This window comes from Tricharina praecox, assembly GCF_024521635.1.
Source record: "Tricharina praecox strain CBS 144465 chromosome Unknown BZA05scaffold_12, whole genome shotgun sequence".
In the NCBI taxonomy this organism is placed as follows: Eukaryota; Fungi; Ascomycota; class Pezizomycetes; order Pezizales; family Pyronemataceae; genus Tricharina; species Tricharina praecox.
The window spans coordinates 864,237-878,504 of NW_026250414.1; the positions used below are offsets into that span (position 1 = coordinate 864,237).

At 52.8% G+C, this 14,268-nt stretch overlaps 6 protein-coding genes across 6 annotated transcripts; 4 read left to right on the forward strand and 2 right to left on the reverse strand.

Annotated features, from left to right (window-relative positions):
* Positions 1-5,943: 5,943 nt before the first annotated feature.
* BZA05DRAFT_398619 (dolichol phosphate-mannose biosynthesis regulatory protein) lies at positions 5,944-6,706 on the forward strand. The gene is made up of 3 exons (XM_051483728.1): positions 5,944-6,088; positions 6,153-6,233; positions 6,289-6,706. The coding sequence occupies exons 1-3, from the start codon at positions 6,086-6,088 to the stop codon at positions 6,475-6,477; spliced, it is 273 nt and encodes a 90-aa protein (XP_051339510.1). The 5' UTR covers positions 5,944-6,085; the 3' UTR covers positions 6,478-6,706.
* A 560-nt stretch (positions 6,707-7,266) lies between these two features.
* BZA05DRAFT_445167 (uncharacterized protein) lies at positions 7,267-7,711 on the reverse strand (the record flags this gene model as incomplete). Its single annotated transcript, XM_051486975.1, has 2 exons — positions 7,267-7,632; positions 7,682-7,711. The coding sequence occupies 2 exons, from the start codon at positions 7,709-7,711 to the stop codon at positions 7,267-7,269; spliced, it is 396 nt and encodes a 131-aa protein (XP_051339511.1).
* Positions 7,682-9,631, forward strand: BZA05DRAFT_398627 (nucleoside hydrolase). The gene is made up of 5 exons (XM_051483729.1): positions 7,682-7,821; positions 7,884-8,048; positions 8,099-8,200; positions 8,265-8,434; positions 8,494-9,631. Exons 2-5 carry the CDS (start codon positions 8,011-8,013, stop codon positions 9,444-9,446), a joined length of 1,263 nt encoding a protein of 420 aa, XP_051339512.1. The 5' UTR covers positions 7,682-7,821; positions 7,884-8,010; the 3' UTR covers positions 9,447-9,631.
* BZA05DRAFT_398628 (uncharacterized protein) lies at positions 9,632-11,001 on the forward strand. Its single transcript, XM_051483730.1, has one exon. It carries the CDS (start codon positions 9,685-9,687, stop codon positions 10,900-10,902), a length of 1,218 nt encoding a protein of 405 aa, XP_051339513.1. The 5' UTR covers positions 9,632-9,684; the 3' UTR covers positions 10,903-11,001.
* BZA05DRAFT_398630 (uncharacterized protein) lies at positions 11,002-12,315 on the reverse strand. The gene is made up of 2 exons (XM_051483731.1): positions 11,892-12,315; positions 11,002-11,839 (listed from the first exon to the last, which is right to left on the reverse strand). The coding sequence occupies exons 1-2, from the start codon at positions 12,204-12,206 to the stop codon at positions 11,084-11,086; spliced, it is 1,071 nt and encodes a 356-aa protein (XP_051339514.1). The 5' UTR covers positions 12,207-12,315; the 3' UTR covers positions 11,002-11,083.
* On the forward strand, positions 12,316-13,447 carry BZA05DRAFT_398631 (GPI biosynthesis protein Pig-F). Its single transcript, XM_051483732.1, has 2 exons — positions 12,316-13,031; positions 13,082-13,447. Exons 1-2 carry the CDS (start codon positions 12,440-12,442, stop codon positions 13,195-13,197), a joined length of 708 nt encoding a protein of 235 aa, XP_051339515.1. The 5' UTR covers positions 12,316-12,439; the 3' UTR covers positions 13,198-13,447.
* Positions 13,448-14,268: the final 821 nt, after the last annotated feature.

Genomic DNA, 14,268 nt, shown 5'->3' on the forward strand with positions numbered 1-14,268 from the left:
CTCTGCGTTGGTCTGCTGGCTGACATGCTAGCTTGCGTAATTTGCAGTTGTATGTGCTGGCTATGTAGGAGCAAGACCTGGCATACATTGACCTGAACCATGGACCAATGAGGAGGCCATTAGCAGCCCAGTCAGTCGTTGTTTACAGGACAGTCTGTAAGTGAACAGAAGCAGGTATTCACAGCTAATTATAACCAAAAATCCGCCCCCTCGTGAGACTCCGAAAGGGAGTGCATCATCATTCAGGTCAACAATGTCCACAGATCAGAGTAATGCATTTTATTGACGACGAAATTTGAGTTCTCCCCGGCCCGACCATTCGTGGGGTTCTCCGCTTGAACCCGTAGAACATATCTTTCATACCGATCATGCCCACCTCCAAAATCTCTTGAAACATCAACAATTTTCTTCTTATATCCTGCCGACTCCGCTTTTCCAGACTACTGCCAATTAAACACAACCGGGAATGACACGGCTGAGCAGAATGAACACAGCACCACACGACTACCGACTCAACGTCGGCTCTGAAGACTTCCATTGCAGTGTAAGAGTATTAAGAAATCTCCGAAGCGACGCCTTAATAACTTTACTCTTAGCGTGACGAAGCGAGCTTGAAAGCAACCACGGATGCAACATACACGCCGGAGCTCAGATCCACTGCCACCCAGACTATGAATGTCGCAGTTTTAATGTCGGCAAAAGAGAGAGGCGGCTGCGCCATTCGTGCAGATGCTGTGATAAGCGATGTAGCAGGCAGTTTTTCATCGGCGCAGGAGGACGAGCTATTCCAACTTTCGCATGGTGGACCCGTGCTGCAGACGTCCTGCAGTTCGTCGGCGCCGAAGACAAAGGATTATTTCCGATTCCCCCTCGATGAAGTGTCGAACATCGCGACAGCTTTTGTGGCCTTCGAGGAAGAGTATTTTGTATCGGCGCGAAGCCAGATGCCACACGCCCGGAGCATGCACATGTCGTCGGGGGTGGAAGGTTTTGGCCAGTCTCCTCACGGTGAAGCGTCGAGTACTTTAGCAGATCCTGTGGCTTGGGAGGAGTATTTCGTATCAGCACAAAGCGAGGCAACACACGCACGGAGCATGCACACGACTTCGCAGGGCTGGAGCATGGACATGGACGGCGGCGGCCTGTTCCCTCACGGTGAAGCGTCGGGTACTTCAGCAAACACTGTCGTCTCGGAGGAGTCTTTCGCATCGGCGCATGCTAGGAGCGTGGTATCGGAGGTGGAAGGTTGTGGCCAGTCCCTTTATGGTGAGACGTCGAGCGCTTCGGCCCATCTTGCGGCTTCGGAAGAAGAGTATTTCGCGTCGGCTCACGTCTGGAGCATGGACATGGAAGGCGGCGGCCTGTTCCCTCACGGTGAAGCGTCGGGTACTTCAGCAAACACTGTCGTCTCGGAGGAGTCTTTCGCATCGGCGCATGCTAGGAGCGTGGTATCGGAGGTGGAAGGTTGTGGCCAGTCCCTTTATGGTGAGACGTCGAGAGCTTCGGCCCATCTTGCGGCTTCGGAGGAAGAGTATTTCGCGTCGTCTCACGTCTGGAGCATGGACATGGAAGGCGGCGGCCTGTTCCCTCACGGTGAAGCGTCGGGTACTTCGGCTGCACCGCCGCATCAAACCGACACTGCCAGGTCGCTCGCGGAGGGGCATTTGGAAGCGCCAAAGCTATTGGGTTCCTCGATTCATCGTATCGATAAAATTGTTTCCGAAGCGGAGGCAAGCAATGCATCCTATCCAAGATTTCAGCGCACTAATACCGGGTGAGTTTGTGATATTGCCGAAACCTCTAATTCAAAGACCAGGCAGCTGAGATAGAGATAATTACATAGAAATATTGTCAGGTTTCAATCCCCTAGGGTTCGACGTACTGCTGGTCATTCGACCGCCTCCCTCACTGTCCCCGCAGCCGTCCTGTAAGCTGATACATGGAAGTTCGGAGTGACCATCATGATCCCGAGGCTGATTTCGACGTGGTTTAGAAAATTAGCGACCAAGAAATTGTGCCGCCTTTGCGGTGGATCCTTCCAGCAGCTTCAGCGGCATATCAAGACGCTTCATCCCAAGCCCTGTCGTCCCCACCGGTCCGGTTCTTTTGCAAGGTGAAAGGTTGCGCCAGGGCCAAAAGCTTCAGTCGAAAGGATAACCTCGCCCAACATCTGAGGTTAGTCCATGGTATGTCGATACCGCCGAGACAATATTCGTCGGCGAATAATAGCGACGCGGTGGTTCAGTAACAACACGGCATCAGCGGGAAGAGCAGTTTGGATAAGGAATAAGATCAGTAGCGAACAGCTGGAAGCACAGATCGGTAAATATGTGGGATTTGTCTTCAGTATTTGGGGCCGAGGGAGCTGTAAGACTTTCCTTTCTCATAGAGTAGCGCTTTGAAAACATTCTGACAACGCCGATGTCTGCCCCTCGGGGTTTTATCAATATCGCAAGAGTGAATTCCACGGGCCGAAAGATACATGGTTGCTGTTCGTCCTGATTATAGAAGCGAGCATGAATTACGGGGAGTCGACTGGTTATGTGGGAGGGATGTGCTTCTAGCTTCCCGAAGATGGGGCTCTGCGCGACTTCTTATACTGTATTATTGGATTGGTCGCCAACTTGTAGAAGCACAAAAGGTTGATTGAACCTAAAGTGGTCCTGAGCCGCCACCATGGTCCACAACAATTGGTCGCCAACTCTCAGAAGCACAGAAGGTAACTTGCGTTGAGCTTAAAGTAGCCACTTCTATTGGTCGCTAAATTTTAAATGCACAGTAAGTTCTAATCCAACCTGTGGTGTTCGGATGAAGGAGCCCCTTTCCATTCGGTGTCTGTTTGGTGAGTGAGGTGAAAATCTTGGAACGTTTACTCAACCGCGCCTTCAGCTACTACGGTCACCACCATCGCTACTCAGCTCGGAATCACCGCATTGCCTCAGTTATTCAAACGGAGACTGAGAAGTCTTCCATTGGAGGCTTTACCCTAACACCGATATTCGAGCGGAGTTCATCTGAACTTCTGAAGCTATGCTTCAGATAGCTGAGGCACCTGAAAGTTTAGCCCGCCAAACTTCGCTACAAGGCACGTAGCACACTATACATATGCAGTCGGAATCGCCTATTAGTGAATGACAACACGGGCACTTGATGTCAGTACAGTAACTACTCCACCTACGTTAATCACCGTAAGCTGACAAGCCGGACTTCCTGTAATACCAGAGACATCAATGTAGTGGCCATTCATTCCTGGCAAGCCAGCAAATACTGCGCAGGTTTGAGTTGGGGGCATATCGATGATAACGAGATGACGCACGATTGGATCACGGTGGTCAGAGATTCTACGTAATGGATATCTGCAGACGCCTTCCAGACAACTCACATAGCTGGACACGTCGCAGGATACTTGTGATAGACTGTCTCATCGACACCCGCACGCAACTTAACTACGCAATATAGTTGATTGTAGCTAGTGGTTCTTAGAATCAACTCGTCAGCTGAGTGACGTGGCCTGCTTAGCAGGTAGCTGCAGTGAGAGCGAGTTTGACCTGGCAGGAAATCCAACGCCCATCCACTGCGCACGAACCATCATCTTAGACTTGTGATACAGGCCAGAGTTGATATCAGGGGGATTCTCAAGGGAGCTCGCAGCCCCGCGCCCAACATCTAAACTATCCAGTATCCCGGTGCGTGTTCACTAGGTGAGGGCTCTTCTAGTACTCCGCTCTCTTTTCTGGAGAAATCGTAAGTTGTTAGGTCTCCATATCCCAACGTCGTAGATTCCTGAATCCTGAGAAACTCGGTGATTCTCTGGGCAGTATCTATGAGAAGTGCAGTAGTCCGAACCGTGTAGGGGAAATAGGTATTTCCCGACTCATAACATTCATTGGGCGTGGCTAAAGCTGGCACAGCTCATACATTCAGGTCTGCAGATTTGAGCCTCAGGGTTGCAAGTTACCCTTATTGTGTGTCTCAGAGTTGCAGATCAGGATTCGATATTTTTGGGTCTCAGGTCAATGCACCTCTGAGCTTGCCCAATCATGAGTGTGTCTCGAATTAGAAAGAAAAAAGGCTAATTAAAGATAAGCACTCTAGTATGTAGAGTAAAGCCCTTCAGTATGAGCAGCATGATGTCCAGTAACTGCTCAATGTCTCCCTGTCGTTTTTTAGGATACCTAATTAGACAAAATATGTGATCAGGACCTGAGGCTCCTATGCAGCATAATCTAGACCGTCTATTTTTTTTGTTCCATCATCTTTGCATTCAACCTTACTAGATCATGGCAGATACTTGCCCGTCTCCCACCCCACTGTGATTATATAATCTAGACCATCTTGAGGATGATTTCTCATGGAGCGGGAATATGAGGCTACGCATGGCGAGCGAGTATCCATGTATGATTGCAATGTCTGCCCCCCACAGGCCTTAAAAATACCGGGCCAATGTGACTTTTGCTTCTGGTGCTCTATTCCCATTCTCTGTGGACATTCCCACCTGCCCGGACACAACCAACCAATATATTACCATCAGTTGTTGCCTGTTGGTACCCAGTGGGACTCTGCTTCACGTGATCGAGTTTGAAGCAAATTTAGTGATGGCTTCAAGGGCACACCCGGAGTCCTGGACTAGGCTCTTCTGATTGTCGGCCCTGCTCAAACACCAGCTAAAACCTGAATTCAAAACCATGGATAACATTTCACTTACGCCGTACGACTATGCTGTTTGCACCCCAATAATCACCTCCATCTTTGGCGAGGATAACTCCCTAGTGCCCGACATAGGATCCCAATTTATGCCGGCTATTGCCTAGGTGGGATAGCATACTACTTCGATGCCGAGACCGCCGTCATACGATGCATAAAGCACGAGGTTTCTGACTGTACCGGTGCTTCTTGTCGGTGGCTTTGGCGTCAGCCCATGCCTTGGCCTCCTAATTGGTGGTTGAGAGAGGGGGAGAACATCAATTTATTGTCGTTTACGGCCTTGCTAGACTATGGCTCCCATCAACTTCCTGAACTTTCCTGCCAGCTCCGCGGGGGTAGAGAGAAAGTGCTATCGCCCCAGCTCCATGCTGCACTGCTGCCTACCAAATAAAACACAACAACAAAAGTTCACGCCCATTGTCCGCAAGATCCACAAACACAGTACCTTACGGGCAGTCCTGTTTGATCCGGAGGCGTCACTTCACTCCTCGGCCTCCTCCTCTATCGTTGTTAATTGGTGGTTGAGAGAGAGAACATCCATTTATTGTCGCATGCGGCCTATGAATATGGCGACCACCAACTTCCCGAACTTTCTTGCCAGCTCCACGAGGCCGAGAGAAAGCTCTACTACCACAGCCCGTTGCTGCACCGCGATGCCACGGTTGTAAATGGTGATGTCTGGATACAGCGCACATAACCGAGTGATATATTATGCATTCGTTCCAGTGCTATGTAGGAGTACTATTTGACTTAAGTATATTGTTTGAGTGAAATAACTACTACATCCTATATACTTGTCAAACTCTCGGGTATTGCTTAAATATGTAGAGTAGAACGAGATGTTGTGTTGTGTGGTCGTCTCACTTTCGCACTTTTACGATCAGTCACCGGACAGGGCAGGCCGTGGGGCATCTATAGTAGCCACACCATCAGCCTCATTCAGCCACCTCCGCCACAAGCAGCCTTCACTAGCAGCTTTCACCAGCCACAATTGGAAATATTTACCGTATGTACCGAATTTTGTTTTACGATCACGTTACGCGATAATACGTGACAACACATGACTGTCATTACGGTTTACGTCCCAACTGTCGACTTTGTTGGTTTGGCGGGAGCTCTTGAGCTTGAGCTTACCTGTTCGATGCTGGTACCACGTCTGCTACTACTCGGCGTAGCCGCCCTACCAACACGTTTTCCGTTCGTACGGGTTCACTGCACCTACCTCGATTGGAAAAGACCACCAAACCATAAGCCAACTTCACCGCCTACCAGTATCCCGTGAATCTACGCACCAAAACTCCCACCAGACCGACCTCGACACACTCATTTTCTACACTTAGGAGCACCGGGAGCCACGCGTTCGCTCCACACATACACAGTCATGGTAGCCACCCATTCCACCTAACACAAGACAGGAGACAACCGAACATAGCTGACCCGACCGCCAGCTCGCCCAACTTGCAGGTCTCACCATGATAATCATCGCCACCGTCGTCTTCCTGTACTACACGATCTGGACTCTGTTCATGGTACCGCACTTTCGCCTTCCCCCAGTTCCCACCCCTTTACTGACCCCCCTCGCAGCCGTTCGTGGACGAGAACATCGAGCTGCACAACTTCTTCCCGCCGCGCGTATGGGCGATCCGAATCCCGATGATCATCATCCTCGTCGGAATCGCGGTCGTGGGGAGCTTCCTCAGCATGGTCATGATCAAGAGTGCGCAGAAGAAGAGGGCTAAGCAGGCACTTGCTGCGGGCAAGAAGAAGGCTTGATTTTGTGCATAGGGGTGACAAGAGGGGAGCGGTGGGGTGAGAGGAAGCTGTGCGGGGAGATACTGTACTTAATATGATACTCGTTGTTGGACGGATACGTGGAGAGGGTGGACTTCTGGCGTATTTCCGTGGGCCTCCTAACTAGCGAATACTAGCCTTCTTGCGGATCAACGCGAATTCGATGTTCTATGTTTCCTCGTAATACCAATTCAGGCCGCTCGAATCCCTCGGCTCGATCCAGTACCTCCATATACACGCTCGATCCAAGGCGCGATATTTATGCGATCCAAGGCTGCTGAAGCGCGCATGGTCCGTCAGGGGCTTTTGCCGGCTCGACCGCTACGTCATAGAGCCTTCAGGATCACGCGTCTTCTAGAGCCTTTCAGACTTCTAGTAATTCTGACAGTTGTTTTCTTGGCAGCTTGTGCTTGTGGCCTCTGACTCTATTGACCGACCACTCTAATGAAACCAAAGACAAGTGGTGGATTGCCTTCTGCGAGCCCTCAAGAGACAGTTTTCACCATTTGTCGTTCAACCGCCTACCTACAACCTCTGCCCTAAACCTTCCACCCGTCATCGTCTACAGCCAGCTCACTCGGCGATCGGGATAGCCGCTCCCCAAGATTTTACGGAATCTCAAGGTGTGTGAATGGCTATCCAAAAATAATCCACTGTCGCTTTCGACGAGTATACAAGTGCAGTTTCTGAGACCCCTAATCAATGTCATCTTGCTCAAACGCAACACCAAAAAGAATCCCAAACTTGCAAACGGCTTCCGCATGTAGAGTATCAGAGGTAAACACCCTCCTCTTCTTCCGTCTGCAAACCATTCTCCTCAGCCCTGTTTCCATTCGCCGCAGTGCCACCCCCACCGCTTCCCCCAACTCCGTTTGTCTGCTGCTCCTCCTTCTTCTCTCCGCACGGCATGAGGAACCCCCTTCTCTCGACCTCCTCCTTAATCAACTGTACGCGTTCCTGCTGGTGGCCGATGGTGACCATATTCTCCCGTAACGCTGCACGACAATCCTCGTCGCTCGGGAACTCTTCTAAAGCATTGTTACTGCGCTCCAGGTGATAGATGGAGTTGTGCAGACGTGCAGATTCGGCATGGAGTTGGTCCAGTTGGAGGTCGGCAATGGCGATGAGGAAAGATTGCTGGAACGGTCAGCCATTCGTGTGTAGGAGAAGGCAGAGGAAGACCAACGGGGGTGATCGGATTGCTGGTGGCCGACATTGTGGTTAATGGTTGATGATGAAGGTGGTGCAGTGGTTGCACTTTGGATGTCGGTATGACGTCTCGTTGCGGCTCAAGGCGATAGTTAGAGCACTCTGAAGCGGGGGTTTCTAAGGTCGCCGAAAAAGAGCTTCAGTTAGAATTATTGGTGAACTAGTGTCTCAGTACTTACAGAACTGGTTAGAGCATGTACTGTATGAATGACGTACCAAGCTCAATGAGCTCGGCCCTCACCATGAGACGTGATCGTCGCCTTTCGTGTCTCATTCACCATCACACGAAGTTACTCCATCATCCCAATGGCACCTAAAAAGATCATTATCGATACCGATCCTGGGTACTGCCAATCCCTCAAAGAACTCTCAATGGTTACTGATTGCCAAAAAGCGTTGACGACATCCTAGCTCTCCTCCTCGCTCTCTCCGCATCTGCCGAAGAAGTAGAGGTCCTACTGATATCCCTCTGCTTCGGCAATATCGACGTTGAATGGTTCCTCCCCACTTCTATACTTCCTCACCACTGCCAGGCCCCCCGCTGACCCGGAGTCCAACAGCTGTTTACGCAACACGGTCTCGCTCTTCCATGTTCTCGAGCTCGAGCGGACCTGGCGTATCGAGAATGATCTTCCACTTGGCTTCGAGGCACTCAGGAATTTCAAACCTGTTGTTTCCGTCGGCGCAGATCTCCCGATCGAGGGGGCTTCGATGCAGTATGATTACTTTCGTGGGTATCTCCATTTATGGGGGTGCGGGGTATGTGCTGACGTCTCTGGACCGGGGTAGATGGAAAGGACGGACTTCAGGGAGTCCATGAAAACGCACCCCACTTCACTCCAACAGAAATGTGGAAACATCTCTTCGGACCTGGCGATGAAACGGACGTTTCGAAAGTGGCCCGCCTGCCGCCGAACTTCAAACCTTCCACGAACCTGAGCCATCTAGAAATCCTGAGAACTCTCGAAAGCCACCCACCCGACACCATCACCATCATCGCTGTAGGCCCACTGAGCAACCTAGCGCTGGCCGCAAATACAGACCCGGAGACCTTTCTTCGCGCGAAGGAAATAGTGGTTATGGGTGGTGCCATCAACGTGCCAGGCAACATCACTCCAGTGGCAGAGTTCAATCAATACGCGTGCTCTTACTCTGCAGCGAGAATCTATGCCCTTACCTCACCGAGTCCAAAGTCTACCATGCCCTCGTGCAGGGACCTGAAGGCGTACCCGGAAAACCTGTCGAAACAGCTGAAACTCACTGCGTTCCCGCTGGATGTTACGACTGTTCATTCGCTTTCCCTCGATACTTTCAATACGGTTACAAAGTCACTCTCAGAGCGTGGGTCGCCGCTGGCCCAATGGATGCACCATTTCCTTAGGCCCACCTTCGACCACTTGAAAACCCTCTACACTGAAAAGGACGTCGGCCTCTCCCTTCACGATCCACTGTGTGTATGGTACCTCTTAACCAACGGCGAAGGCTGGGTCATCGATGAGTCGGTCGATGTGAGGGTCGAAACGGAGGGAAAGTGGACGAGGGGCATGTCGGTGGTTGATAGGAGGAAGAAGGTGATTGAAGCGAACCTATTGAGTCCGATCAAGATACATGATCGCGGCGTGTGGTTGCATAGGGGCCATGGGAATAGGGTCAGGCTGGCTTTGGATAGTGAGTACAAGACCTCGTTTGGGGAGACGATGTTGAGGAGGATCTTTGCGTTTGAGGGGAAGCTGGATTTGTAGATGAAGTTGATCCTTCGATGTAAATCCACGGATGACGAATCTCTTTTATATATCTATAACCTCGCGACACCTCGGAGTATGGAATTGCGTGCCAACCAGATCGGTGCACGGGCCGGTTGTGGATCCAAGCGCGCAAATTTAGCGTCACTCCCGAACCGAACGATAGTGATTCAGCATCCCACCCCACCATCCCCCACTAACTCAATACCTCGATATACAACCACCACCATCAGCGCCAATGCGTCCACCAACTGCCTTCGCCAGGGCTCCGATCTGTACACTGTGTACCCTTCGAGCCCTCCCTCGTCTGCGACCTGCTCCGCGTCTACAGCCGACCCCATACCGTGCATTCCGAACTTCACCGCACCTCCTCAAAAAAGCTGTCACCTCCTCCACCGCCGCTGCACCCGCGCAATCTCCCTACGCTACTTCCACAAACTCTCTCAATTCCCTCGTATCAGCCGTCGACTCCCGCATCCTATCCTCTTCCATCCCACCCCCAGAAGAGGAAATCCTCGCGGCCCTCGCGGCCCTCCAATCCTACGCGCGCCAGCAACTCCACGTACCTCCCAGCGCCACCACCCGCGGCGCGTCTCCCGCCTCCGCACTCCTCTCCCTCAGCGGGAAACCCCCATCACCCCCCGCCGTCCGCAAAATCAGCGAACCCAGTAGCGACACCCCCACGCTCGCGCAGAAAGGGCAGTTCACGGAGCTCTCCAGCCTGGCTTACCGGCTGCTCTCGCACCCCACCGTCTTCCTAACGCCCGAGATCCTCCGCGCATTCACCGACCTCCAGCGGATAACGCGCGACGCCGCGCCGATCCCCGCCGTCTTCGCACTGTACGCCAACAAGCCGATTCTTCCGCCGTCGGGCAAGGGCGCCCCGAAAACTCCAAACCCCCGCCAGGCAAAGTATGCCATTCCCGACCACGTCGTCGTCACCGGACTCGAGACCGCCATCGATGCCGGCGATATCACCGCCGCCCTCGACATAATAGACACGTCGTATGGCGCGCCGGCGTACCGCCGTGCTAAGTTCGTAAGGAGGGTGTTGCCCGTCGTGAGTGTTGCCGCTTTGGCGCCCGGCGCCCTGTGGGTGCTGGCCGATAGGCTGGCGGGTTGGCAGGATACCGTCGAACACGACGTCGCCATGAGGTATGCGTTCGGCGGGTTCATCGTGTACGTGGGTTTGACCACGGGTTTTGGGCTGTTGGCCGTGGGCACGGCGAATGATCAGATGGTTAGGGTTTCGTGGGTTCCGGGTACGCCGCTGAGGGAGAGGTGGTTCAGAGAGGAGGAGAGGGCGGCGTTGGATGCGGTTGCTATGGCGTGGGGCTTCCAGGAGAAACATAAACATGGCTTTGAAGAGGGTGAGGAGTGGGAGCTGCTTAGGGAGGTGGTAGGTAGGAAGGGGATGATGCTGGACAATCCTACGTTGATGGAGGGGATGGAGTAATGTGGAATTGGGGGTTATGTGTACAACAGTAGTGTAGATGGCGGTATTCGTCTATGCAGGTACTTCATCATCATACGGAATACAGTAGAGACGTAAGATCTATCAATCGGATCTGTAATCCACCATCGTTGCCTCCATTAAGCCGCGATCCGAGGTGTCACCAACGTCACAGCTGATGTCATCACCACCAACCCAGCCACTTCTTCTCCTCCAACTCCTTCCTTTTCCTCTCCAGTCGCCGCTTGTACTCTGCTAGGAGTGCATACCCACTTACCACTCCCCATCCCAGCCCAGACAAATGCGCGACATGATCCACGATAGTCCAACCTCTTACAATACCCAGTGTCTCCACCATCGCCAGCAACGTAACGAGAACCTTCGCCTTAAACATTATGAAAGGCAGGAAGATGACATATAGCTCGGCATCCGGATTCACCACCGCGTAAATACCCACCAGCGTGGCAATCGCACCACTCGCACCCAGCGACGCGACGTTGAACCGCTGCCGGACCACATTGTAGGCTAAGGACGCCAGCGAACTCAATACTCCACCGCTCAGATACAGTCCGATGAATGGACCAGCACCAATCTGCTCACACAGATTCGTGCCGAAGCAGTACAACACCACCATGTTCAACCCAAGATGCGAGAAGGACTGGTGCGAGAAGGCGCAGCCTAACATACTGGCGGCGTGGGGAATCGCGGGGACCGAGACGAAGTACCGGTTGAGGATGCGCCAGGTAAACGGTAGTGGGATCCTCCAGGCCACGAACACGCCGACATTCAGAGCCATGATCGTGGCGACGGTCGAGAAGGCAAGGGGAACGGTCGGGAACAGGCGTTCGCTGGGTGCTGGTGCCGTCCAATTGTAGGCGTAAATCAATGAGCCGCCGACAACGAGGAGAGTGAAGAGGGTTGGGCGGAGAAGCCGCTGGGCCTGCGGACGTTAGCCATCTGCCCCAGCTAGCTGGAAGACGAGGAAGTTGCACGGAAGACATGGCCGGTGGCGTGTCATGCTGGCTCAGTTGTCCGGCAGCCCACACACGGTCTATTAAGCGATCGCCCGTGGCTGGCTGTGTGATATTGGATTCGGCGGCGACGCTGGGTGGTGTTGGTGGTGGGGAGGGTTTGTTGGATTTGTGGGCGCGAGTTGATCGCGGGGGACGCGCATAGTAGCGGATGCTTGGCTGTGTCCGGGGGAGAAGTCGGAGGATGTTCCGACTCAGAGCGGGAGTGGGGGCGAGAGTGCGCGAGGCGGCGCGAGATGCGAGAAGGAGCGGTGCACGACCGCAGATTGCGAACATTGTATGGTTGGAGCTCTGGCCGAGGCGGGCGGGAAATTCGTGGTTGTCGAGCGGTGGTGGAAAGCCGGAGGTGAAAAGCCGTGTCGTCTCTTTGTTCACCCGTTCGACTGGCCCGTGCCCAGCATCCGAATGCGGCTTAATCTCTTGACAAGCCGTGGAACCGAAAGTGTCAACTTCACTTCACTCCGGCGACCTCTCCTTTTCTGTTCCCACATCCAACAGCACCGCCAACAATGCCTTCAGCATCAGCACCAACGCCGTTTCTTCCGTCTGCCCTCACGACGGCAAGTACACATCTTCACACCGTGTCGCTTCTAAGCAGTCTCGCGCTTCACCTTCCGGACCTAATCGCGTCACCGAGCCTGACCCTGACACGCACCGCGCTCCCACTGGCCGCTCTGCAAACTGTCTACCTCGTCCTCACCAGCACTTCTACCACACCCACAACCCCCAAAGCCATACCAACTACACCGAAACCTGCCTCCAGCGCCCCAAAGCCCAAAAAGACCGTCCGCGCTAAAAAAGCTGCTACTGTGCCCTTCGCCATCCTCACCGCGCTTGCCTTCACCTTAGTTGTCGGGGCACCCCTCCTCTTCCTACTCCTTGTCGCCTTCGGCGCGCCGGTGACATCCCACCATGCCGAAACCCTCTCCACGGCAGTCCACCTAGCCCTGCTTACCATCTATCCACTGTCTTTCACCCGCGGCTGGGATGCCGGGAGGTGGAGAGAGATCCTCGCGCTTACTGGCGAGGTCGATGAGGCTGTCGTTGGCGCACTGGGCGCCTGCGTCGGCGCGTGGGCCGGCGCCGTGCCAATTCCCCTAGGTATGTTTTGTTCCATCACATCAACACCACCGGTGGCTAACAATGCACAGACTGGGACCGCGAGTGGCAGAAGTGGCCTGTTACCATCCTGGTGGGGGCTTATGCTGGGTATGCGCTGGGGAAGATGGTGGGAGGTGTGTGGGCTGGAAGAAAGATGCCGTGCTAGTCGTACTACGGCGGATAGAAGTGTGGTAATGGATGATGTGTAGACGACGGGACTTGGAGGAATGCACAGGGATTTGTTTCGCGTTTGAGGCTCTGCCACTCTCTGCGGGTCATGGCGAACAATGGTGCTCGACTCTCACTAGCAGTTTGGTGCAATACGCACGCGCGGGTACAAAATATATTCTACTTAAATCTGCTTCACTCACTACACATAGATTAAATACTGTGACGTTTCAGGCAAAGTTATCAAGGAATGCTACATTTGTGTAATTTTCGCGACAAGGAAAAGTGGCTGAAGGGGCTGACTCGTGTCACGTGTGGCTGATACGATACATCACACCGGTATCCCTCGAGCCCTACTTGACGTCGGTTGCCTAGAATTTAAACCATCATTCCTGGCCACAACGGGCTTGGGGAGATGCAAAGACTTCCGGCGGTACGGTACGGCGGTGATACCGACATAACGTGAAAAGTTACTCAACACCTGGCCGTCTTCCTCGAGTTGTGCACACAACGTCACTCGATAGGAGACGAGTGATCCGTTATGTATGCTAGGAACACGAAATCTACTGGTACCTACAGTAGCAAAACGTGGGGTGCAATTGATGCCGAAGGTCTCCGGTAGGTAGTATTACCGCTCGGATTTAAATCCAGCAGTCTCAGAGAATACAGATTTACTCTGGTATTTTTTTTTCCTATTCTCAATTCTACAGTAGGTATCGAAAAATTATACGCAGTGTTGTAAAGATACGCTTATTAAAAGGCCGGAAGACCCACCGCAGTTCTTCCGAATGCAAGATATTACGAGTGTCCAGAATACCAGAGAACTACCAGAGAACTACCTTATTCGCACAACAATGTACCTTGTACAGAGAAAACGTTGACACTGTAGCACTCCCGCTGTCTGTAAATGACGTATTACTTTCCGATACGTGATGTGCGAAAGACCGTACAGCTCCTGTCCTTATGGCAGCACGTATTCTTCAGACCTTCCTATAAGTAGCATGCGTATCGAATAAAAGTCTGGTACCTAGTTCTTCGTTATTCAAATGACCGCGGTATTCTTCCCGTA

Excerpts from the sequence above, each read along its gene's own strand:
- BZA05DRAFT_398619 (XM_051483728.1), top strand. Across the intron at positions 6,234-6,288 it reads CGATCTGGACTCTGTTCATG|CCGTTCGTGGACGAGAACAT; the intron begins GTACCGCACTTT and ends CCCCCCTCGCAG.
- BZA05DRAFT_398631 (XM_051483732.1), top strand. The coding sequence starts at position 12,440 with ATGCCTTCAGCATCAGCACCAACGCCGTTTCTTCCGTCTGCCCTCACG. Across the intron at positions 13,032-13,081 it reads CGCCGTGCCAATTCCCCTAG|ACTGGGACCGCGAGTGGCAG; the intron begins GTATGTTTTGTT and ends AACAATGCACAG.
- BZA05DRAFT_398628 (XM_051483730.1), top strand. The coding sequence starts at position 9,685 with ATGCGTCCACCAACTGCCTTCGCCAGGGCTCCGATCTGTACACTGTGT.
- BZA05DRAFT_398630 (XM_051483731.1), bottom strand. The coding sequence starts at position 12,206 with ATGTTCGCAATCTGCGGTCGTGCACCGCTCCTTCTCGCATCTCGCGCC. Across the intron at positions 11,840-11,891 it reads CGCCACCGGCCATGTCTTCC|GCCCAGCGGCTTCTCCGCCC; the intron begins GTGCAACTTCCT and ends TAACGTCCGCAG.
- BZA05DRAFT_398627 (XM_051483729.1), top strand. The coding sequence starts at position 8,011 with ATGGCACCTAAAAAGATCATTATCGATACCGATCCTGG. Across the intron at positions 8,049-8,098 it reads ATTATCGATACCGATCCTGG|CGTTGACGACATCCTAGCTC; the intron begins GTACTGCCAATC and ends ATTGCCAAAAAG. Across the intron at positions 8,435-8,493 it reads GATGCAGTATGATTACTTTC|ATGGAAAGGACGGACTTCAG; the intron begins GTGGGTATCTCC and ends GGACCGGGGTAG.